This window comes from Canis lupus, chromosome 5 (assembly GCF_003254725.2).
Source record: "Canis lupus dingo isolate Sandy chromosome 5, ASM325472v2, whole genome shotgun sequence".
NCBI classification, from domain to species: Eukaryota; Metazoa; Chordata; class Mammalia; order Carnivora; family Canidae; genus Canis; species Canis lupus.
Genome location: NC_064247.1, coordinates 32,796,127 through 32,819,382, shown reverse-complemented (window position 1 = coordinate 32,819,382; position 23,256 = coordinate 32,796,127). Strand labels below are relative to the sequence as shown.

General features: G+C 64.0%; 2 protein-coding genes and 1 long non-coding RNA gene across 17 annotated transcripts in view; 1 reads left to right on the top strand and 2 right to left on the bottom strand.

Moving 5' to 3' along the window:
• Positions 1-217: 217 nt before the first annotated feature.
• KDM6B (lysine demethylase 6B) lies at positions 218-21,747 on the bottom strand. 14 transcript variants are annotated; one of them, XM_049110167.1, is made up of 24 exons: positions 21,591-21,747; positions 14,922-15,038; positions 9,832-9,951; positions 9,439-9,579; positions 9,204-9,345; positions 8,913-9,011; positions 8,591-8,810; positions 8,415-8,507; positions 8,166-8,327; positions 7,887-8,081; positions 7,429-7,794; positions 5,118-7,315; positions 4,894-5,020; positions 4,659-4,764; positions 3,717-3,922; positions 3,537-3,601; positions 3,381-3,452; positions 3,144-3,292; positions 2,866-2,980; positions 2,597-2,784; positions 2,299-2,440; positions 1,920-2,046; positions 1,654-1,824; positions 218-1,557 (listed from the first exon to the last, which is right to left on the bottom strand). In XM_049110167.1, exons 5-24 carry the CDS (start codon positions 9,338-9,340, stop codon positions 1,534-1,536), a joined length of 4,962 nt encoding a protein of 1,653 aa, XP_048966124.1. In that variant the 5' UTR covers positions 9,341-9,345; positions 9,439-9,579; positions 9,832-9,951; positions 14,922-15,038; positions 21,591-21,747; the 3' UTR covers positions 218-1,533. The 14 variants fall into 14 exon arrangements, with proteins under 14 accessions (XP_048966124.1, XP_048966135.1, XP_048966136.1 ...); XM_049110178.1 differs by having other exon boundaries at positions 3,381-3,449; XM_049110179.1 differs by having other exon boundaries at positions 7,887-7,970.
• Positions 20,330-23,111, top strand: LOC112647434 (uncharacterized). Its single transcript, XR_003128323.3, has 3 exons — positions 20,330-21,170; positions 22,677-22,770; positions 22,903-23,111. It is a non-coding gene; the product is annotated as an uncharacterized LOC112647434 (long non-coding RNA).
• DNAH2 (dynein axonemal heavy chain 2) overlaps positions 22,183-23,256 on the bottom strand; it is an 87,619-nt gene continuing 86,545 nt past the window's right edge. For both annotated transcript variants that reach the window (XM_025428482.3, XM_049110163.1), the window contains 2 exons: positions 22,647-22,797; positions 22,183-22,521 (listed from right to left, as the gene is read on the bottom strand). In XM_025428482.3, the coding sequence (XP_025284267.3) occupies positions 22,367-22,521; positions 22,647-22,797 (306 nt within the window). In that variant the 3' untranslated portion in view covers positions 22,183-22,366. The remainder of the gene's footprint in view (positions 22,522-22,646; positions 22,798-23,256) is intronic.

Sequence of the window (23,256 nt, the reverse complement as noted above, 5' to 3'; positions counted from 1 at the left end):
CCGGCCCAGCCTCTCCCCACCCCCCCTTATCCTGGAATGCGGCGCCGGGATTAGGCACCCCCCCACCCCAGACCGAGGAGCGGACCGGCGCTCTGGACATTCCACAGGCGCCTGGGGAGGGGCTCGGCCGCCGGGGTCTGTGCAGTTGGTCCCATAGCACCCCCCCCCCCCCCGCCGGGGCGCGCCCCGCCAACATGAGCACGTTGTCAAAACCAAATGTTTTTCTCTGATTTTATTTTTAATATTAATATTCTCACACAAAAATCACCGAAAATAGGGATAGGGTTGGGAAGACCCCTCTGCCCCTCGGGCAGAGAGACAGTGCAGTGCGAGGGGCGGGACTGTAAACCCCCCACCCGACCGCAGCCCCAGCGTGGGAGAAAAAACCACCGACGAAACAAAAATCAAGCCCCAGAGAAACTCATCCCGGGGTGTCCCTGCCCCAGTGAGGCCCTGGCCCTGGGCTGGTTCACGCTTTGAAAAGAAAAGGGGGCGGGAGTGGGTAGGGAAGGGGAAGGTCCGTGTGTTTAAAATTGGCCGGGGCTGGGAAGGACGGGGTTCCTTTTCCTCATAGTTCTTTCTTTAAAACTTTAAATTTTTTTATTTATTTATTATTATTATTATTTTTTTACAAAATACCATTTCAGTTCCCACTTCTTCCCCTACAGTACAGGAGTCGCTCACCCTCAGGTGGGGTTGGGGTCGGGTCGGGAGTGGGGGCCTGGTCCGAGAAAGTGCAGGACGTCGGGGAGGGGAGCGGGTTTGAGCACCATGAGAACCCGGCTGGAGCCGCGGGCAGAGACGGACGGGCCGGGCCCAGACACACACTGGGGGGGGCAAGGAGAGCCCGGCTACGGGCGGTCCCTGGAGGGGCGGGCAGGATGGCTTGGGGAGGGGGGTGCGGGAGATCGGGTTTTCCCAAAAATGAATAAATAGAGGTGAGTGGGACTGTTATAAATTAAAAACCAAAAAACAAAAAAAACCCAGAAAGTACAAATCATAACCGAGTGAATAAACAGAGACATGTACAGGGATCACAGCTAGCATTGGAAGTAAAAAAGGAGGTTCTGGGGGAGGGGTAAAGCCCATAGAAAGAATCTCATGAAAACCTCGGCTGCCGTAACGTCTATGTACATACACGAGCCGCGTGCATCTGCGCCGGGCTGCGCGCCGGGCGGTCTGGCGGCTGGCAGGCGTGAGGGAACCCGTATGTGACCCCCGCCGCCGCCGGAGCCTGGTCCTTGTGTCTGTTGCTAGAAAGGCCAAAGTCGGTGAGGGGAGGCGCTGGTGGGCGAGGGGCTGCCAGCCCTCTCCCCCGTCTCCCATTTTTTTTCCTTTTTTCCTCGTATTTGTTAAAAAAAAAACAAAAAACAAAAAACAAAAAACTTTCTTAATAAATTAAGTGAAGGGGAGCTGCCAATGGGGTGGAAGGGCTGGGCCCGACCCCCTTCCCGGCCAGAGGCGGGACCTAGGTCCAGCCCAGGCGTGTGCTGGTGGCCCCGCGGCGCCTGCGGGCGTGCGGGGCGTCCGGCCTCATCGCGACGTGCTGGCGGGGGCCTGCCGGGAGAGAGCAGGCGGCGGGCTCAGCGGGGGCGGGGCACAGCGGCCCCCACGCCTGGCCCACACCTCTTGCCCACCCGCCCCGGTGCTCACCAGCGTGAAGGCGTCGTAGGCCTGCGCCAGCTCCTCGGTGCGGTACTGCTCCAGCACCACCACGCCCTGTAGGCCCGCACTGCGGCGCCGCGCACAGGCCTCGCAGTGCACGAGGTACGTGTTGCGGCTGCCGTTCTCGCTCGTCACAAACAGGATGTTGAACACCTCCACCTGGGGCCGGGCGCAGGAGGCGGGCAGGGGGCCGTCAGCAAGAGGACAGCTCCCGGGGGAGGGGAAGGGGGAGGGGCAGGGGCGGGCCCACTCACGTCGCACTCGTTGCAGTAGTAGGCGGGCTCGTCCTTGACCCGGCCCTGGTAGGCGATCTTCTTCCCGGCCCGCACCAGGCTCTCGCGTTGCACCTGGCAGTGCTTCATGGACTGCAGGAGGCAGAACCTGCGCGCGGTGGGGGGGTTGTTGGTGGCGGTCAGGCCACAGGTGGGGAGGGGCCCGGTCCCCGACAGGTGATGGGGTTTGTATCTATTTGGAACCGGCAAGCGCCTGGGGGTGGGTCCCTGTGGTCTGCCCCGGGGGCCCAGGAACAGCGCAGGGCAGGGGGGCAGGGGTGGAATCAGACAAGTAGAATGGTAGAACGAGAGCCTGGCCAGGTGAGGTGGAGAGGGATTCCTCCCCCCGTGGGGCCCTCACTTGATCATCCTGAACAAGTCCGGGTCGCTGATTTTGACCGTACGAGCCACATTCCAGGATACGTGAATCATGGGCACGATGGATTTGACGTTCTTCACCTCGTTCCACTCGTATCGTTCCAGGGCCAGCTGGTACTGATAGGCTGCGGGCCGGAGGGGGACGCTGAGGCTGCCAGGCCCACCGGGCAGCGGGGATGGGGTGAGGGGCAGGCCCTTCCCCTCCCAGCTGTGGCCAGCTCCCACCACCCCCCTCCTCCACCCCGCGCTGCGATCACTCCCTAAGGGCCCCACCCTCTCACCGGTGAGGGGCCCCACGTTCCAGGCGATGTTGTTGCACCAGCCAGTGGCCTGCACCCAGTGCACGGTGCCCGCATTAATCCACACGAGGTCTCCGGGGCGCTGCACGAAGCGGTACACAGGGATGTTGGAAGCATAGAGGTCATCCAGGATTGGCCACCAGGAACCGGTCAGGTAGTCCACGCCGTGCCTGCGGGGTGGTCACAGGGTCAGGTGAAGTCCGGGGCACCCAGGGTCAGGTCTGCAGGGCAGGGGCCGGGGCGGCGCGCACCGGTCGCAGAAGGCGCTGATGGTCTCCCAGTAGTGTTCGTGCACCGCGAACCACTCGCAGTCGCCTGGCCCGATGTTGATGTTGACGGAGCAGAAGTTGTTGTTCTCCTGGTGGCCTGCGGGGGGCGACAGAGTACGGCGTGGCTGGCCAGAGCGGAGCCTGCGCTCCGCGCCCAGCCCGCCCTCGCGCTCTCATTGGCTGGCGGAGGAGCGCCGGCGGCAGCCCCGCCCCCGACCCCCCTAGCCCCTGCAGCGCGCGCGCCACGCCTAGAAGCGCACCTGGAGTTCGACTGCCAGGGACCTTCATGTACAGCTGCACGGTGTTCATGCCCAGGATGGTGTGGCCCACGTGGCTCAGCATGTTGCCAGTGGATGTGACCCGCATGAAAGCGGGCAGCTTGAGCAGCTCCTGCAGCTGGGGCTTCCACCTGCGGGGTTCAGGGTGCAACAGAAGTGAGGCGCGACCCCCACCCAACTCTGCCCACCCAGCAGCACAACAGGCCCGACCTCACCGACCTCTTGGCATCGGATAGGTCGATGTTGGTGCCAAACTTGATGATGTGATGGTTCTTCGGGTCCGGTGCACTGCTGCCGGGGGCAGAGAGCAGGGGTTGGTGGAGAAGCACCGAAGGAAGGAAGGAGTCAGGGAGGGGAGGGCCGAACCGGACCCACCTGGGAGGGGTTCCTGTGGTGCTGTCGGGCTCCTCAGATTCCTCATCCTCACTCTCCTTCTCCTCCTGCTTGGCCGCGAGGGTGTGAGAGGAGCGCAGGAGTGGGTCAGTGCCTATCCAGGGGGTGCCCCCCATCCCTCCGCCTACGATCCGGACCACCTGCCTCCACCACCCCCCTCACCTGCAGGGACTCCTGAAAGGATGAGGCCTGGTACTGCGCATACTTGGCAATGGTGGTATGGGAACGGGAGCTCTCGCAGGGCCAGATCTGCCGCGTGCCCGTCAGATCCCAGTTCTCATCGGAGGGCTGCTGCACCTGCGTGCGCACCTCCACCGTGTGCTCGCCGCTTGCCTCCACCAGCGTCTTGGTGGAGAAGAGGCCCAAGTCTGCAAGGGAGGACCAGGCAGTGCGTTGGGGCAGGGGCAGAGGGCGGGGGGTGGGCCTCTGACGGGCTCAGCCCAGGAAGCACGGGCCACAAGCCCAGGCCCACAGGCAGCTGGGAGGCTTGGCTCTGGGGGCCTGGCCTTCATCTGGGTCACCTGCAACCCCCTTTCTCCCACTGCTGCTGGGCCCCTCCACCAGAATTGTCGGTGTGCACACAAGAGCGCTCTACGCATGCAGGTTTCCTTAAGTTATCGTTGGCTTCCACAAGAGATTTAGTCACGTGACAGCCTAGAATATGTTTCAAATAACTCAGTGGGGAGAAGGGAGGGTATGTGGAGATAGAGGATGCTACCGGGATAGAAAAAACAGAATTTTTGTTTCTACGTGGTTTCCCTTTCTGTGTATGTACCTCTGTCTGAAATTTTGCACAATAAAAGGTTTGAAAAAGGGAAAACCCCAAACCTGTGGGTTCTGTATCATCTGTACCCTTCTCCTATAATCAACCAAGAAAACCAAAAGTGACTCTAACCAGGTCCTGGGATCCATCCCCAGTGCAAACAGCTGGGACAAACAGCTGGGAGACAAGCCCGAGGCCCGCAGACCCATCCCTCTGAGCACTCTTCAGATATGGCCTACAGGTGACCAAGAGCTCATGATAGGCCCTGGCAGGGGTCCCCAAGTACAGGGGCAGCCCTCAGAGGCCTCTTCCCCACACCCTCCTGTCCTCTCCCCACTCACTGAGCCGCAGGGAGCCCGCCAGGCCCCGGATCACGGTGATGGGATTTCGAGGGTCCGTACAGAACTGCAGTAGCACGGGTGAGAAGGCGTCCCGTTTGCTCTCCAGCTGAGGTGTGAGGAGATGGACAGGGGTGAGAGCCGGGTCTCAGGCTCAGGGCCTGAGGGTCCCCCACCCAGCCCCTGGCTGAGAACCCGGTGGCAAGGGTGGTTCTGAGCGTGCAAGAGGCACACGTACATAGATGCTGGGGGTGGGTGGGTTGAGTTTTTCCCGGGGTAGCTTCTCCTCAGTGTTGATCTTGGGTTTCACAGACTGGGCGGGGGAAAGGTAGGACTCTCGAAACTTCCCTTTCACCTTGGCGTTCCTGTGGGAGGACAGAGACGGAGTGCAGGGATACCAGGGCAACAAGGCAGGTGTGGGGACAGGTGGGGGAGCCTCCTGGGTGCCTGCCCCTGACTTACTTGCTGGCCCGCACGACGTCGGCAGCGCAGTGGCTGATGGTAAGGTCCGCCATGCGCAGCCTCCGCTCTTCCACCTCAGAGGCAATAAAGGTCTCCTTGTCACCGCTCTCCACCTTGATGAGGCGGATCTTCAGCTCCTTGGGGGGCCCCTCACTAAGCGAGCGCAGCTTCAGCATGTCAGCCCGGCTGACCCCAGGGGGCCCCGGCGCTTCCTCCCGGGCCTTCTTCCCTGGTGTGGGAGCGGAGGGCGGTGTGGGCTGGGCAGCAGGTGCAGGAGCTGGTGGAGGGGCCGGGGCTGCGGGTGGCTTGGCCTTGGAGGCCCCGCCGAGATCGGGCCGAGCCTTCTCACGCCCCTGGATCTCCTCACTCTGCAGGTCCAGGTTGCCCAGCACCCGGCGGCTCTTTTCTTTGGGGGCCTTGGCCTTGGTCTTCACTCTGCCCTCTCGGGGCCGCCGACCCGTGCTGTCCTTACAAGCTCGCCGGTGCCGCCGATGCTCCTTCTGGTGCTCCTTCTGATGCTCCTTCTGCCGCCGCTTGCCACTGCCAGGTCCTGCTGCTGCCACTGCCCCGCCACCCTCCTCCCGGGCCTGGGCAGGAGGCAACAGCCGCTCTGTCCCACTGTCCACCGGGCCTGCCGTGTCCACCGGGCCGGCCAGGTCTGCGGCGCTCCGGCCCACCCGTTCCACGAGGGTCTCACAAGCCCGACTGATCTCTTCTAGCACCTCAGACTCAGATCGAGCAGGAGGCAGAGGCAGGGGTGGGGGCGGTGGCGGCGGTGGGGCAGGGGCTGTGGGGCCTCGGGCTGGCTCTTCGCCCGCCCTGCGCTCCCGGGCCCAGGGCCCGCCTGAGGTAGAGAACTGAGATGACGAGGAAGCAGAGGGCTGCGGGGAGCCCCGGGCGCTGGGGGCCGCCGAGGCAGGCGGCGGGGCGGTAGCACCTGACGGGGGGCCGGGGGAATACTGCGTGGTGGGCAAGGGCCCGGGCCGGGTGGCAACAGCTGCTCCGGTCCCCCGGTAACAGTACTTCTGTCCCTCCAGCACGGAGGCCAAGGATTTGAGCAGGCTGGCTGGGCTGGCTGCTGGGGGTAGCGGGGGCGGCGGTGGGGGCTGGGGCTGGGGCGGTGGGAACTTCGCAAGAGGCGGCGGCGGTGGCAGGACTGGTGGTGGCTTCTTCTCTTCTTCCTGGGTGGCAGTGGTGGTGGTAGCGGTGGCTGCCGGGGCTGCCGTGGTGGCTGGGGCTGTGTCACTGGGGAATGAAGGCTGCAGAGATGGAAAGGGCTCCTTCAGCGGGGGCGGGGGGCCCACGCCTGCCTCCTGTTGCTGCTGCTCCTCCTCCTTGCGAATGGATTCGTCCAGCATCTTCATGATGTTGGCCAGCCCGTCAGGGAGGATCTTGAATTCAGCCGGCTCCTCAAACTGGTCCTCCAGTGGGGTAGGGGGAAAATCGAAGAGCCGTGGGCCTCGGGCAGGCAGCTCCCCAACCCTGGGCGGCACAGGCTGGGGGGCTTTATTCAGTGGGCCTGGGGATGGCCCCGGCCCCACCTCGGGGGTCTTTGGGAAGGAGACCCTGGGCCGAGGGCTCTCCGGGCGCCTGAAGCTTCCTGAGGTATTTTGGTGGCAGGAGGAGGGAGGAGCTGGAGGCAGGGCAAGAGTCAAGGGTGCAAGAGGTGGGTCCTGGGGGCTCAGTGTGGGGCTGGGGGGCCGCGGAAGGGGGTCCAAACTTCTGGCCAGATAGGGAGGCGGAGGGAAGGACACAGGCCCCGTAGGGCTGCTGCTGTGGCTGCCATGGTTGCTGCTGCTGCTGCTGGTGGCTGGGGGGGTGGGAGGGGTGTGAGAATCCTGAGTGCCCACAGAAAAGCGGGGAGCCGGAGGCCCCAAGAAGCCCTCGCGGTGGGGGAGGGGTGGTGGGGGAGGGCGGGGGCGTCCCTCAGCCCCAAAGAAGAGCTCCTCTAAGATCTCCCCATCCTCGCGGGCTGCCCGGCAAGCCGGGCCCTTCAGCCAGGCAGGAGGTGGTGGGGGGCGTAGGAGGCGGGGACAGGGTGGTGGAGGAGGTGACGGGGGTCCAGGTGGCAGGGACAGGTGAGGAGTGGCAGCGGGAGCCGCCAGGAACGGTTTCCGACTGCTGTGCGCCGAGGGCCCCAGGCGGCCTTGGTGGGAGGAGATGTCCAGCGCGGGAGTTTGGTAATGGTCAGCGCCGGGCTGCAGGCAGAGAATGGGGGGAAGCACCAGTCAGAGGGCTGTTCTGGCCACTCCCCATCTCCTTAGAGTTCCCGGAGGCCCAGCGCCTCACTCTGCCCGCTGCGGGCACTCACGATGCCTGGGTTCGGCTCCGCGCCCCGGAGACCGGTGTTGCTGCTGCTGCTGCTGCTGCTGCTGCTGCTACTGCTGCTGCTGGTGGTGGTGCCGGGGAGGCCAGGGGGCCGGGAAGGGGCGTAAGGCACGCAGGCGGTGGTTGCTGCTGGTGAAACGCTGGAGTCCATCCGCGACCTCTGAACTCTGCTCTCTCTAAGGTCACTTCCGGGGGGACGGGTGGCAGGCGGGCAGCCATGGCTCTCTGCTCCTGGGGGGCGGGGGCCGGGGCCTGGGGGTGCGGCCGGGACCAGCCGGTGGCCAGGGGGGTGCGTGGTATAGGCCGGAACCGGGTATGGATACGGGTGGGGCAGCGGGTGCCGCTGCTCCTGTAGGAGAGGAAGGAGGACCACAGGTGAGGAATGCAGGGCATGGACCTCGCGCTTGAGAGATGAAAAACAATAAACAGGTAGGTGCTTACCTGGCGTTCTGGGGGCACCGAACCCTTGCGGTCAGGGCCCCAGACGTCTCCATGCAGGGTACTCCACAGCCCTGGCTTGGTCAGCTGAAATGGAGGGCTAGTGGCTAGGCCAGGCAGGGGTGGGGGGGGCGGTGGCGGTGGTGGCGGCGGTGGCAGTGGTGGTGGAGGCAACGGCAGCCCTGGGGGAAGGCCAGTCTAGAAGGAAAGGGAGTGTGAGAACCCCTGCTCCGCGCCCCAGCCCTGTATGCTGGCTGCCTGCCTGGTCACACACAACCATACCTGCTCTGAGCTGCAGCCTCTCCTGCGCTTGCCTCCAGGACTGAGGCCCTCGTCCCCCGAGGGGCCTGAGAGCGCTGCGGGAGGCACAGGCTGTACCACAGGGGGTTCAGCAGCTCGCTTCACTGGGGGGCCTCCCCGCTTGGCCCCATAGCTCCGCTTGTGCTGGAGACAAACAAGAGAGAGAATGGCACAGCTGCAGCCCCAGCCCGGGGCACCTCCCCACTAGCCCAGTCCAGCCCCCAGTCTCACCTCGAGGTGCAGCAAGTTCCACACTTGCTCCAGTGGGGGCAGGACCTTGGCTCGGTGCTGGCAGGAGCCAGCATGAAAGTTCCAGAACTGGGCCTGGGGGCAGAAGCGGAAAATGAAGATGAGGGTCCTGGTGCAGAGGCACAGTTCGGGCTCCCCCGGGGCCTGCCTCATCCCACCTGCTGTAGTCGCCCGATGCGGGGCCCCAACTCAGCCAAGCTTCCTCCGTATCGAAGGGCGCTGTGGTAGCAGCGAATGGCCTCCTCACTATCGTGCTCGGACTCGTACAGCTGCCCAAGCTGCTCCCACAGCCCTGGCTGAGCTGGCTCTCGGAGCAATGCCTGCACGCAGCCATGCAGAGATTCCAGCTTCCCATGGAGGGGTCTCAGGGTGGGGGTCCTAAAGAGCAGAAGGGGTTGTGGGGGTTGGTGAGGCTTGGGGAACTCTTCCCAGGGCTCCAGACTTACCACCTGTCCCCAGCACCTTTAACTCCTTACTCACCCTGGAGCATAATACGGTTTGTTGGGGTGCCCAGAGCTACTGCCATGTGAAGGGGGTAGGGGAGCAGAGAGTGGGGGCTGCCCGATGCTGGCAGAGCACCTAGAGAGAGAATGGCTGTTAGCATACAGCAAGATAAAGTAGTCCTGTCCCTACCTAGAAAGGAGGAGCCTGAGAGGCCAAAAGAAAGCAGCCAAGGGCTGTGCGGAATGGCAAAAACCCAGAGAATGACAGGGACTGAGGAGCCAAGGGGATGGGAAAAGGGGTGCCTGGAGACAGACCCCAAGTTCTCACCTGCCTCCAGGCAGCCATGCGCTACGAGGAGGGGGATGGGGCGGGCAGGAGCTCCAGGCCCCAGCACAGCTCAAGCCCCCAAGGGCAAAGGCTTCCCGTGCAGCGCGGGCCCCTGGAGGGTCCACTGCCCGATGCATCCAGCCTGAGCCAGGGAGAAGAGATGACGCTGTCAGTGGGGGCGCAGCTTGAGCCGGCCGGATGCACCCCGCCAACCCTGTCCCAGTCTTTCCCTTACCAGGTCAGCAGTGGCCCCAGGAGCCCTGGAGATCGGGCACGGCCCCCTGCCCCAGCTCTCGGGGGCGATGGTCCGCTCCAGCTGCTCTGACAGGAGTGCCCGCTGCCCCCAGATGGCCGCTGGGGCCGTTCACAGACAACTCTACAGAGGGGAGGAGGAGGAGTGAGGGGAGCTGGCCAGCACTCACCTGAGGCCCAGGGGCTGGCCAGCGGTCATCTGCACCAAGGGTCCCGCCCCGGCTTCCCCCAAGAACGGACCCCCGCCGCCCGCAGAGCCCCCAGCGGTCCGGGAGGGAAGGCGGGCGGCCGGCGGAGGGGAGCGGGCCGGGAGCCCGCAGCCCCGCGGTCCGGAGCCCCGGGGAGGACCGGCAGCACCAGCACCTTGGCGGCTTACCCGGCCTCCGTGGGAGCGTCCTCTCACGGCGTCGGCGAGCTCTTGAGATCCGGCCAATCACAAAACTTCCTCTCTCCCCAGACAGCCAATCATCACCCGTGTCTCCGCCTCAGTAACAGCCTGGCCGGGACCAATGGGAGCCAGGTTAGCCCGGCCGCCGCCGGCCGGGGGAGGAGGGGTGGCGGAGCCGGTCAGACGGGCTCGGCCCGGGGTGACCCCGCAGTGACCCCGCGGCTCCCAGCTAGAGTCTCCATCTCGGACCTGCCGCTCGGGCCGCCGGAGCCCGGGACCCCCGCGGGTGACGGCGGCAGGTCGCACGCTTGGGCCGGCCTGGGGGACGGCGCTACCCACGGGTCCCACGCACCCACGGAGCCACCGGTAGTTCCCGCAGGAGCGCCCGCAGCGGCCCCCGCCCCGCCGCCGTGAGACCGACGACCGGCACGGACTCCCGCGCGGACTAAGGCGTCGCTCCCCCTTCCTCACCTCCCCTCGCGCAGTGCCTCGCTCCCACCTCGAGCGCCCCTGTAACTAAGTGCTCGGGCTGGCCGGGTCACGGCGACTTCTCCGGTACCCGGGCCCGCCCGCGCCGCGAGCTGAGCGCTCCACCCCCGGCGCCTGACCCCATCCCATCCACAGCCAAGCCCCCCGCCGCCTCGCACCTAATTCCCCCAGCTCCTCCACTCCCCCCACCTCTCTACATCTTCAATACCTAGCGGCCCCCCAAACCGAAATCTTCAATCCCCCCAACTTCTGAGAAGTCGCGCACCGCGGTCCCGAGTGGCCCCTCTCGCGTGGCTCCCGTATCCTCTATGCCCTTCCCCGTCGGGGCCACGCGGTTCCCCACGGCCCACGTGGCCCCCGCCCCCCAAGGGAGGGGGGATTTCGGGGGTTGCCCGTGACGTGGCTACTTGCGCAGCGGAAGCGGCGTGTGTAAGTGTAAGGGGGGGTCCTTTGGGAGGGAGGAGGGCGGGGCCCGACAGGCGGTGACATCACCCCTGTCCCACTCTCACCGCCCACTCCCTTAAAGAACCCAGAGCCCGTTTCACTTCCTCCTTCGCCTCCCCCCACCCCCCGCCCCTTCCCGTTGGTGCCTCCACGACCCACGACGGGCGCAGTGCTCCCCTTGCAGGCACCTTCCCTTCAGCCCCAGCTCTTCCCGGTGGCCTCTGCGGGCCTAGGATCCCCGTCCCCGCGCCTCCGCCGCGCCTACCCGGCGTCCCCCAGGTAGGGAGCCGGCTCCGCTCCCGGGATCGGTCCATTGAGAGTCTAGAGTACAAAGAGCTGCGAGAGGCGAGCGTAGAGTACAAAGCGGCGGGGGCGGGGCCAGCGCTCCAGCTGGAGCGAGCGCCGGGCAGGAAGCCGGGGGAGAGCGCGGCCCGGGGCTGGGGGCGGCTGGAAAGTTCGCCCTCGCCCGGAGAAGTGTGCGCCGCGGGGAAATTTCCACCCAGCCCGCAAGGGCAGGCGGGCTTCTGCTGAAAACAGCTTCCCTCCGCCGGACAAGGTCGTCTGTTGATGTGCGAGCGCTTGGACCCCACCGGCCCCAGCACGTCCCTCCCCGCCGAGGCCGGCTCACGTCTGGGCGCTGCAAACCCCCCCTCCGCGGCTCTGGTCGAGTTTCTGCCCCCAACTCTCTCTCGTCACCACAAAGACTTTCTCTCGGTTCCCAAGCCCCGGGGCGAGTGGAGCGCTTAACGGCGGTCAAGGGGAGCCGCGACCAGGTTCCCGCACCCAAGTCCCGGGGCACGCATGGGAAGCCGGGGGGCGGGAGGGACGGGACGGGGGGGGGTACTGGGAGTCCGGGCATCGGAAGAACAGGTCCCCGCTTGCGAAGAGATGCCCAGGGCGCCGGCAGTTGCCAGGAAATGCAGCTTCCCCCAGTGCGATGATGACACTTCCCCTCCACCACTTCCCCTTTCCCACGGGGAACTGACTCAGCTCTCCCTAAAGCGCGGAGCCCCGTCCCTCCAGCCCCTCTCCACCTTTGTCCACTTAGAATGCAGCAGCCCTCACCGGAGAACAAAAACTTCCTGTTCACTAAACACACACGTACTCTCGCCAACAACCTCCGATCCCTGTCCCCACCCGGGACCCAGGCGCCTGACTGTCCCCCCACCCCCACCCCGTGCCCCATCCGCCTCCCGTACAAAGCCCTCCCTCGGGGTCTGATTCAGGCTCGGGGTGGGGGGGGGAGAGCGTGAGTCACCCAGAAAACCTTCCCCTATTCCCACTGACTCAGTCCCCGCCTCCCTGAACACACACAGACACACAGTCAGAGGCAGACACAACTCAGCCCACACACCGCTCACCACCGGTCCCGCGGAAATTCCCCTCCCGTCTTCCCCACGACGCCCCCCCCCCCGCCGCGCCGCCAGCCCCGACGCCCCGCGCACACCTGTTCCCCAGGCGCCGGCGGTGGCTCGCGGTCCACTCTCCCCTCGACTCTCGCTTGGCGGCAGGAATAGCCCTCCCCGACTCCCTGCGTCCGCACTAACCGAGGGGAGGGGACGGCCACGGGCAGGCACAAAGACAGACACAGCCACAGACTCCTCGAAGGCAGAAGGGAGGAAGACGTACGCGGCCAGGGCCAGGCTGGGGAGGACGCGGTACTTCTGGGGCGGACCTTCCATTCCGGCCTCTCTCGCCCGGCCCGCGCGGTGCCGGGCACCAGCCGCCCAGAAAGGGTTAACGCTTCTCCCGCCGAGGCCACGCCCTCTCCATCCGGGCACTCCCGGCCGAGCCCAGCTCCGCCCCTTCCATCCGGGCCCTGGACTCGGGGACTTTAACCGACCCCCTCCCCTGGAGACCCGAGAGAGAGAAAGAGAGAGAGAGGGGAGAGAGAGAGAGAGGAGAGAGAGAGAGAGAGAGAGGAGAGAGAGAGGAGAGAGACACCCACTCCATCAATCACACCCACTTAACCCTCTCCCGGCTCGAGCTCGAGAAGCCCCTCCGCGCGGCGCTCGGGAGGCGCGGGGCTGGGGGCCAGACGTGCGCACGCAGACTCACGTGCCGGCCACCGACAGGACCCCGCCGCCGCGGCCGTCCCGGCAGGCCGTAGTCAGGCAGGCAGACGCGCCGAGGTGGGGCCGGTCCGGGGTCCCGCCGCGTCCCACTCCCCGCCAGGCCGCATTCTGCCCGATGGAAGCGAGGGGTTACACGCTCGCTTCTTACCTGGTGGAGCGGAGGGGGGGAAGGCGGAGGAGGGGAGGGCCGCCGGCTGGGGCGCCGCTGTGACTCAGCCGCCCGGGCAGGCCGCCCGCTCGGGATTCCCTTCCCCAGCCTTCCCCCGCTGCCGGCCCCTCCCCGCCCCCACCGCGTAGTGACAGTGCCGGCCCCGGCCCGCTCGGTGTCACTGCGAGCCTTGTGTCTGCCTCTGACTGGACCGCTGTGTTCCCCAGTGTGTCTGACAAGTCGGCTGTGTGCACCTGCATATCTGCTCATCTGGTCCCCTCCAGTGTCTGTGTCTGACGCGCTCCTGTCATTATGCCTGTCTACATGACTCTGAGGGGCTGGCTCTGTCTGTGTGTCTGCCTGGCTCCTGTCTCGGTCTTTTGTCTGGGTCTGCCTCTGCATCACTTGCGTGATCACGTGTGTCTCTGCACATGCCCTTCTGTGTTTGCCTTCATGCTCCCGAACAGAGTCTGGGAAACACTGGAGCCGGCTGACCCTGCCGACTCCCTGCCTCACTCCCCTGAATCCTGCCGGCTTGCTGGATCAGTGGTCCTTCTGTTTGAGTCAAATATTTGGGCGTCTGTCTGCCTTCAATCAAGTTCTGTCCTATTCCTCAAGGTCCTTGCTTATCCTCACAGCTCCCTGCGGCTCCCATTATGATGATAATTGCTAGCATTTAGTGAATACTTATTACATGCCTGGCACTGTGTTAAGCACTTTACATACATTTTTAAAATTACCCCCCCAACATCCCAAACCTAAAGTAGGAGGTACTTTTTTTTTTTTACCCCATTTTACAGAGGAGGAAATCGAGGCTCAGAGAGGTTAGGTAACTTGGTCAAGTTCACTCTACAAGAGAGTGGAAGAGCTGGGCTTCTAACCAGGGCCTCATGCTTTCCATTCTTCTAGAAGGCCTCTGTCCTATTCTGGCTCCCTTGGTGTTATCTTCACAGGCTATCTCCTGGGCCAGCCTGACCCCAGGGTTCCACCCCAGACATCTCTACCATCCCAAATGCCTCATGGCCTCTAGAGCAGGTGTGGGCAGGAGACTGTGTAGCAGATCTCAGAAGCCATTCCTTTCTTGGCAAGAAAGCTCATTCAGTTAACACATTCATTCAACACAATTCCACTGAGGCACCCCAAAGTGCAAACCATCTTGCCAAATAGAGACACACAGAAGAAAACAGTCCCACTCAAAAATTCAGTGAGCAGTGGAGAAAAGCGACACACACTCAGAGAACTCAAGTCCCTGGCTTAGGTATCATCTTTTCTCCTAGAGAGTGAGGGGTGGAGGATCTGTCCTCCAGAGCCTCAGACAGGACCAGCAGAAACAGAGGCAAGCAGAGGAGATGGAAGATGGAGGGTGTGGGGGGGCAAATGCTGTAGTACAGTGGGGACAGAATGGTACAGAAAGGACTCTGGAAGGAAAGGTGAAATTCCACGATTGCCATGGCAACAGCAGGCCCTGGTGGTAGTGGCCTCCAGTGCCTCTCCCCATCACTTTCCAATCACCATCCGTAAACCAGACTTCAACAACTCTTACAGGGCACCCCTGCCTCAAGAAAACCCACCCCCCCCCAAGGCAGCTCAACGTCTATCTTGCTGCCTGCAAACTCTGGCTCAATTCAATTCGATAAGCAACTGAGTTGTAGCACTGGGGGGTGACGGGGAGATGATTTTTTGGTGGTAGTGGAGAGGCTGGTGAAGTACGGGGGCTGAACCATTCAGAGGCAACAGAGGGGAGCTCCATAAACCAGGAAGGCTGAACCACTCAAGCACCACATGGTGGGGGGATGCTCAGAGTTGGACTGGACCATTCTGAGGAGTGGGCACGATACAGATCATACCACTGCTCTTCAAGCATGTGGTTCAGAGTTGGACCAAGCTGGTAGGGGGAGGTGTCGCTCAGGGGCAGGACTTACCAGATGGAATCTGATGTGCCCTGTCTCATTGGAACCAGTGCCCCAGCGGTGGGGTGCAGCAGACCACAGTGGGTGGGGTGAGTGGTACTATGGGGCTGGCATGGTGCCTGGGGGAACCTAAAAGGGAAAAAAAGCCAGTTAGAAGTAGGGTCTCCCAGACTGAAGAATTTTCCTGTGCTCCCTATCTTCTTATTGAGGAGAAACCTGGCACTGGTGGTCAGATGGGATGGGAGAACCTGTTTCCATGGCAACCAGAAAAAGCCATCCCCAAAGTGGTCCTCCAGCCTTCCCCTTTCGGAAGCAGCCTGGACAGGAAGGGGGGCCATGCCATGGCATCTGTGTAAGTCCATGGCAGACACCCAATCCACGATCTCTCTGCTGACTGAACCCTCCTGCTGGGAGCCCCTGGTCCCAGAGTAGCCCCAGTTGCCCCTGACCTCTGCATCTGAGTGGGGCCTCCATCCTGGCCCCAGGCCTACAGATCCTCAGCGGCCTTCTGCTCAGCTTCCTCCCTAACCTTATCAAGACACCCGTCAACCCCACCCTCTGGACTCTGCCCCCTCCTCTTCCCCCAGGCGGGTGCAGGCAGGTCTTGGCGAGGAGCACAGGTGGCCAGACTAGATGAACGGGCCCAGCAAGGAGGAGTCTCCCTTGGAAGGAGGCCCTGACTCTGGGCCTGGGTCTGGAAGTGGCCTCTGCTGAAAGCCACCCTTCCATCCCACCCCTCAAGGCCATATCCTGTTTCTCCATCACCTCCTTCCTCTCTGTGGCCCAAGAAGGTGACAGAGGCCCACTCCCTCCCCTCCTCTCACAGACAAAAAGCTAGGCTTTTGAACAGAAGTCCAGGGTCAAGAATCAGGTGTCCGTCTAGGGTCAGGCCTAACTCTTGCCCTTTCACCTCCAACTCCCTCCTCAGAGACCTATGGTTGCTGCTTCTTTAGCCACAGCTGTCTGCCCTCAGGGTCCCAGACACTTGGGTTCCCAATCTAGTCCCTCCATTCCCTGGCCTTCCAGCCCGCATCCTTCCCCCTGCCCCAGGGACTCAGGCCTCCAGCCCCCAGCCTCCATGATGCAATGTGCTGCAAGCTGCCTGGGGTGATGACACAGCCCCAAGGGAGGTGCTACTTCTGACCCATGCAGGGCCCCTCCCGTGGGCCAGGTAGTGGTCAGTGGCAGGCGAGGGATGCCAGGTGGGCAAAGTTCTCACGCTAGAGAAGGAAGCTTGAGGCTGGAACCTTCTGGACAGGGACATTGAGAATGTGGGACAACTGTGTGTGTGTGTGTGTGTGTGTGTGTGTGTGTGTGTGTGTAGTCTGTAGCATTTGTGTTTGTGGTCCTGTGGCAGGGGAAGGGGGAGCTGGGAAGGGTCTAGCCTAGAGAGAGAGGAGTGGCAGGCCCTTAGGGCAGACCAAAGAAGGAGTGAGGGGCAGCCAAGGGGGTCACCGGGTGTGTATGGGGTATCTGGACACAGAGTGGGGGAGGGGCCACCAGCCATTTAAAGGGCCAGCCCCAGAGCTTTAATCCCTCACCAGCCCTGGCCCCAAGCCGGAGGCTGTAATTCATCTGTCCAACAGCTGGGGTGGGTGTGTGTGTTGGGGGGGGCATGTGGACGGGAAGGGGGAGCTGGGGGAGGGGCTGGGGCTTTCTTGTGCATGGAGCCAAACAACAAAAGGGAAAGCTGAAGGGCCAGCGCCAATGTGCCCAGGCCAGGCTTCGGACCTGCAAATGTGCCGGCGGTCCCCACCTGATGGCCCACAGACTCCAGTCTGGACTGAAGGACTCTTGGCCAAGGAGTCCAAGAACCCAAAGGTGGGGCCCAGGAGAAGGCCCAGGCTGAGTGCCCCCCTCCCCCGCAAGCTGTCACCCCTCCTTGCAGGTCCCAGCTGCAGCACCATCCCAGACCTGGCAGGCCCCACAACAGATTCAGCCTCAGATGCCCTGCTCACCAGCCCTGCCTCCCCAGACACGGCCTGCCGGCTCCCCCTCCCGCCGGCACCGGGTGGCAGCGGCCACACCGAGGCTGTCCCTTTAAATCATTACCACCCCTGATTGTGTGGACAAACCGAGGGCCCTGCCCCCCCAGGCAGGCGGCTGGCCACCTCCCCCCCAAGAGTCCCCAGAAATGTGAGGGCCATTTAAAGGGACACAGAGAGGCAGCCAGGTCTCCAGCAGCCCCCACCCCCACCCCGCACGCACTCATAGCCCCTTCCCCAGTGGGCCCCCCAAATTCCGGTTCTCTCCCCACCCCTGGAGACTGCTAGAAGGAGAAAAGGGGCCAGAGTTGGGGGGGGAGGGAAGGACAGGGACTGCCTCCTTACTCAGAGCCCCAGGGGACAGGTCGGAAGGAGAGCAAAGCGAGCCGGAGCCCCGAAAGGTGCCGCAGGCAGAGCCGGGGTGCACAGGCTGTGTGGCTGCATGAGACGGCGGCGCGGCCAGCAGGCGACAAGCCCAAGTGGGGGAGACGGTACAGGGAGGGCAAGGAGGCAAGGCCGGACGAAAACGGGGAAAGGGGTCATCCGGGAGGGTGTGGAGGAAAACCCGAGAAGGAAGGGCCAGCCAGGCCGGGGTTACCTGCTGGGTGTCTGTCCCCCGGCGGTGCCCCCGGAGTCCGGGTAGGGAGGGGGGGAGCAGCAGGGGGGGGAGTGGGGGCTGGGGGGGCGGGGAGACGGTCCCTCCTCTGCCTCCTGGGCCTGCCCCGGCGCTTGCAGCCTCTGCCTCCCTCCCTCCTCCTCCCCGTCCCTGAGTCCCGGAGTCAAACAAAGAACTGTAGCAGGCTCTCCCCAACCCCCTCCCTCCTCCTCCTCCTCCTCCTCCTCCTCCTCCTCCTCCACCTCCTCCTCCCCTCCCTCCCTCCCCACCAGCAGGCTCCCTCCTCCTCCCTTCCGGTCTCTTCCTTTAACCACCCGCCCCCCCCTCCAGCCCCCAGCACTCGGCTCTCTCCACCCACCCACCCAACCTTTTACACACCCCTCAGCCAAGCCCCGGCCCCGCAAAGAAAACTGTGGAGTCCCTCTGCCAAATTGAAAGGCTCCAGAGAACAACACGGGAGGGGATCGGGGTCTTGCTTAAAAATCAAGAACCACAATACAATTATTTTATTTCACGGCCAGAGGAATAATGTGAGCTGTTTCTTCTCCAAGAGAGGGAAAAAAATAATACTCCTAAAGAAAGCAATACAAATCTGACTAAAGCCCTCATCAAATAAAGTGCACAAAGCAGTGGACGCTAATCCCTAGCCCCCTCCCTCCCACCCGCCAAATTAACACCAACTCTCCACTCCTCCCTAATGAACTCCTGAGGTCCCAGCCAGGCCGAAGCCAAAGCCGGCCTAACAACTATAACCATAAAAAGAATAACTACCACCATTTAACAAGAATGAGCATTTCATAACAAGCATCCGTTCAGGATTTATTCTGTGCCAGGCACTGTGCTAAGTACTCTGCATAAATTATCTCACCACCACCCCATCGCCTAGAAGGTATGTACTGATATTTAAATTTTCCAGATTAAGAATATGAGGCCCTGGGAGGTGGTGACCTTTCCAAGTCCCTACAGCCACTAAGTGGCAGAGCTGGGAAGGGAATCTGGATCTGATCTGACAGCCCAAGCTCTAAGGTACCTGAAAAGAAAAACAAAATTTTGCCAATATCATAACCAAACCCCAAAACTTAAGAGGGAAGGGCACTTGGCAGCTATGAGCCAAATCTTACTCCCTCAGAAGGACTTTTTGGTCTAATACTGTTTCCTGACTCTTTCCTTCACGGTTGGGGTGTCAATGATTAAGGTCAGAGAGGAGCTGCCGTCCAGCGAACCCCCATTGCGCACACACTCTTCTCCCGGGAGTAGCTACCTTGCAACCACTCCCACTTCAACTCGGAATGAGGAGGGGGCAATAGGACCCTCAGCAAGGCAGCAGGTGGGAAATTAGAAAGACGCTCGGAGGCTCTTTCAAGGAGAGCAGGGGGCTGGCAAGGAACGCTCTCCGTACCAATGAGAGGAAAAGTGACCCGGGGTTCCCGGAGCCAGCCAAGGGGCAAAGTCTCAGGGCCACACCACACCCGTGCCCCTCCCCCTCCCAAAACTCCAGGCCAGGGTTTCCCACCTGCAGGCCGCTGAGGCCAAGGGAAGGGAGAGGGGGAAAAGATGGCACGGGGTTGGAACTGGACTCGGGGCAGGGGTGGGGGCGGCGAGTGGGCAGGGGAGGCGGCCTCTGGCCTGGCAACAGTCCCAGGGCACGTGCATTGGTGACATCATCCCAGGCCACCTCTAACACAGACCTTTGACCCCTAGGGCGGAAAGGGGCCTTTGGCTAAGCTTCCTGGGAAATAGCCTTAGGAATTCTGGGAACCCAAAAAGGAGGGGAGGGCAGGAACCCGGGCGGCTTGCCTTTATCTCGCGTACCCCCAGCACGGCTCCAGTTCCGGGGCTCGGGCTTCTCCGCTCCTCCTCCCCGCCTCCAGCCCCTGACCTCCCAACCCACATTTCTGACGGAGTCCCGACACGCCTCTCGCAGATACTGTGCCTTCTCTCCCCCGGGCGGGGTCTCGGGTGGGGGGCGGGGCGCCGGGTCCCGCGGGGCTCCGTCTCCCATCGGCGGGCTCCCCTGGGGCCCGGCCGGCAGCCCGCCGGAACCCGTCTGGGTCCCCAACTCTCCTGCCCCTCCCCGCGCCGTTCCAGGGCGGAGTCTGTGGAGTTGAAACCAGGACACGGCGAGAGGAAGAGTTATATAACCGGGAGAAGCCGGGAAGGACGCGCGGAGAGCAGGGCGCGCGGCCCGAGGGGAGCCCCGGGAGCTCGCAGAGCGCGAGAGCAAGCGCGGAAGGAACGTTAGGGGTGGGGGGATTTCGGGATGCACCAAGGAGGAAGCCACGCGGACGAGGGGCGGCAGGCCCGGCGGGAGTCACCCGGGCCGCCGGGGGCTTCCCTGCAGCGTCCTCCCCGCCGCCCACGGCCGCCGAGCCCGAGTGCGAGCAGCCGGGGAAGGGGCGCCGATACCCGGTCCGCTCCTCCTGAGGAGGCAACCGGAGCCCAAGCCCGGGAAAGGCGGCGGCGGAGCAGAAGGGGCCGGAAACCACAGCTCCGCCCAGCCCACCTGGGAGAGTGGGGCGCCAGCTAGGGTGCGGTGGGAAACAGGTAGCCGGCCCCTCCCACGCCGGGCCGGGTACAAACGGTTCGAGACCTAGCGAGCGAGGACGGGCGCGTCCAGACGTCTGGGTCCCCAGGGCCCGAGGAGCGCGGCCCCGGACTAGTTTGCAAACAACACAGCCAGAAACCGGGTTGGGGAGGGGGACAGTGAACAGCGTGCGCCGACTCGCCGCGCAGGCGCAGGGGAGCACCGGGGCGCGTGCGGAGGAGGGAGGGGGGGTGGGCGCGAGCGTGTGGGAGTGCACGTGCGGGTCCCGAGCAGCTCCCCCCTCCCTCCGCCACTCCCCCCCCTTTCCAGTCGCTCTACGAGGCCCCCTCCGTATTGGCTGCCGGGGCCCTGATGTCAGGGACGTCCGCCGGAGCGGATTGGCGGACGCGAGAGTTCGGGAATCCTGCTCCGGAGCCCGGCTCTCCGGTTACTCCGGCAACGAGGCAAGCAACCCCTTGGAGGGCGGCGGAGCGCCGCTCGCGGCCGCGCCTGGGGCCCGCCTCCCTCCGACGACCGCCGCGCCTCCACTGCCGCAGCCCGGCCCGCGGCCTCCCTCCGTCCTTCCCCGGCTCTCCAGCTCCCGAGAAGCGGTCGCCCCCCCCCGCCGGGTCCCCAGGTCACCGCCACCAGCTGCGGCGGACTGGAAGCGAATGCGCGTTGCTTAGTAACCTAGCCGCGTGCCCCCCTCCCCGCTATTTACCCGGGCCCGCGGAGGCGGAGACTGAGTCCCAGCCCCCTCCCCATCCTTCGCCCTTCGCCCTCCCGCCCACAATTTCCTGTGAGGGGCCAAGATGACAGGAAGTCGGCGGCGCACCTCGGCCCACCTCGGCCCACCTGTCCCTCGGGCCGGGCGGGGGCTGCTGCCGCTCTCCCGGCCACCGCGCCCACCCGGCTCCCGCGGTTCGGGCCGCGCGTCTCGCCCTCGCCATCTCGTGGCTGCGCGGCGAAGGTCCGCACGGCGCTGGGCTCGGGGCCGGGCGAGGAGCGGCCAAGTGGGGTCGGACCGGGAATGGAGCGGCTGGCGAGGGCCGGCGGACTGCACGGAGGCGGGGGTGCCGCGCGGAGGCTGGCTGCCGGCGCCAGGGGCAAGGCTGAGGCCACACACACACCTCACGGTGCGGAGAACTGGGGGACACCGAGGGAGCCCCGGGCCCGGAGCCCCATCCCCACCCGACCCCCGGGGAACCGTCGCACTGCCCCAGCTGCAGACTCTGACCTTCCCTCCTGCCCTTCCGTTAGGGGCCGCCGCGCCACGCCCCAGTGTCGTGGAGGGGAATCCCAGCCAGGGGGGACCCGGAGCCCTAGCAGGCCCCTCTGGACACTCGAACCCAAGGGTTCCGCCTCCCAGCTCTTCCCCACAGCGCCCCGCCCCCCTCTAGGGAATCCTGGCATCCTGCGCCCCGGTCGTCTCGCCAGGTCCTTTGCTGAGACCCGACCTTCCATCCCCAGCTCTACCGGTCCTGACTCAGGCGTCCCGCCCCCCTGCGCGGAGATGGGCTTCTCTCTCTCCAGACGCCCCCGCAGCCCCCCGTTACCTGGTTCTGGGGTGTCCCAGGTGCTCATGCTCCCCGAGGTCTCCCAGGGGGTCGAGCGGGCCCCCCCTCTCCCAGGCCAGGGCCGGGGGGGCCGCTCCGCCCCGTGGCGCAGTTGGATTTTCCAACACAAACACCGCCCCCCCTGCGCCCCAGCCCCGCCCCCTCCTCGTGGTCCCGCCCCTCCTCGCGCCCGAGTCCGTCTCCCGGGCCCCGCCCCGCCCCCTGCCTGTCCCACTCGCCTCCGCGCAGGTGCGGGGTAGGGTGCGGGATGCGAGGTGCGGGTGGTGCGGCGCAACGTGCTGGGCCCGGCCCCATCCCTGCCTGACAATCCCTATTCGGATCACGCGCCTTTCCAAAGTAAGCCCCACCCCGCCCTCTCAGGTCCAGCCCCGAAATTTAGCCACACCCCGATTTAGGTCCCACCGCCCTGCTGCGGGTTCAGGGCCACGCCCCCTCCATCTCCTAGCCTCCTACTTCCCTAGCTCCCTTCCCGGTCCTGTAGCAGTTCCCTGGAGTTCCCTTCCTCTGCAAAGCCCAGACTCCCTCCCTCCCTCCCCGAGCCCCCACCCCATTGAGAGGCTCGGTTAGGGCGTCTGGTTGAGAGTGTTTTACTGCTCTGAGTTCCAATACAGTTCTTCCACCTTCACGGCTAGCACGACTGGCCATCGGTCGCTGTTAGGCAACAAATTCAGCCACGGCCAACCCCCCAGTTAAGTCCGGCCTTGGTCCCTGGAGTCCCCGACCCTCCCTCCAGCGGGGAGGAAGAGGAGGCCCTCTCAGTTGTCCAGGCTCATGAGGAGAGCAGTCCCCCTCTTGATCCAGTGATCGGGGGGCATGGTCCCAGACCGAAGGTCAATGCCGATGACAAAGGAGGCTCTCTCGGAGCTGCCGGCCCGGTTGGGGTAGTAGTAGCACGGACAGGAGTACATGCCTGAGGAAAGACGGGGAGGGGGGTGAGAGCCCTAGAGCCTCTGGGAGAGCAGGCAGGAGGGGGGGCAAGGGTGGACTAGGACCCAAACTAAGGATGGGAAGGCGGGTCCCAGGGAGCTATCCCACCCTTGGCGCTCTTCTTTCGACTTTCTGTAGGCCTGAAGTGGATCGTGGGCATGAGGCAGACAAGCTGCATGGGTTCTGCCTCCACCAAGCAGGAGTTCTTCCTATCCCAGCCGGCACCCTCCAGGTACAGGCCACGGACCCAGACACCATCCTGGGAAGACATGGGGGCAGGTTTGGGGGGGAGAAGTCCACATCTTCACTTGCCAGCACCCCTGATTTCTCTTTTCTCTCTCTCTCTCTTTTTTTTTTTTTTAAGATTTTCTTTGACAGGGCAGCCCTGGTGGCTCAGCGGTTTAGCGCTGCCTTCCACCCAGGGCGTGATCCTGGAGACCTGGGATGGAGTCCCACATCGGGCTCCCTGCATGGAGCCTGCTTCTCCCTCTGCCTGTGTCTCTGCCTCTCTCTCTCTCTCTCTCTCTCTCTCTCTGAGTGTGTGTCTCTCATGAATAAATAAAATCTTAAAAAAAAAAAGATTTTTCTTTGACAGATAAAACCCACAACCAGGGGGAATAGCAAGCAGGAGAAGCAGGCTCCCTGCTGAGCAGGGAACCCGAAGGCAGGGCTGGATCCCAGGGCCCTAGGATCACGACCTGAGCTGAAGGCAGATGCT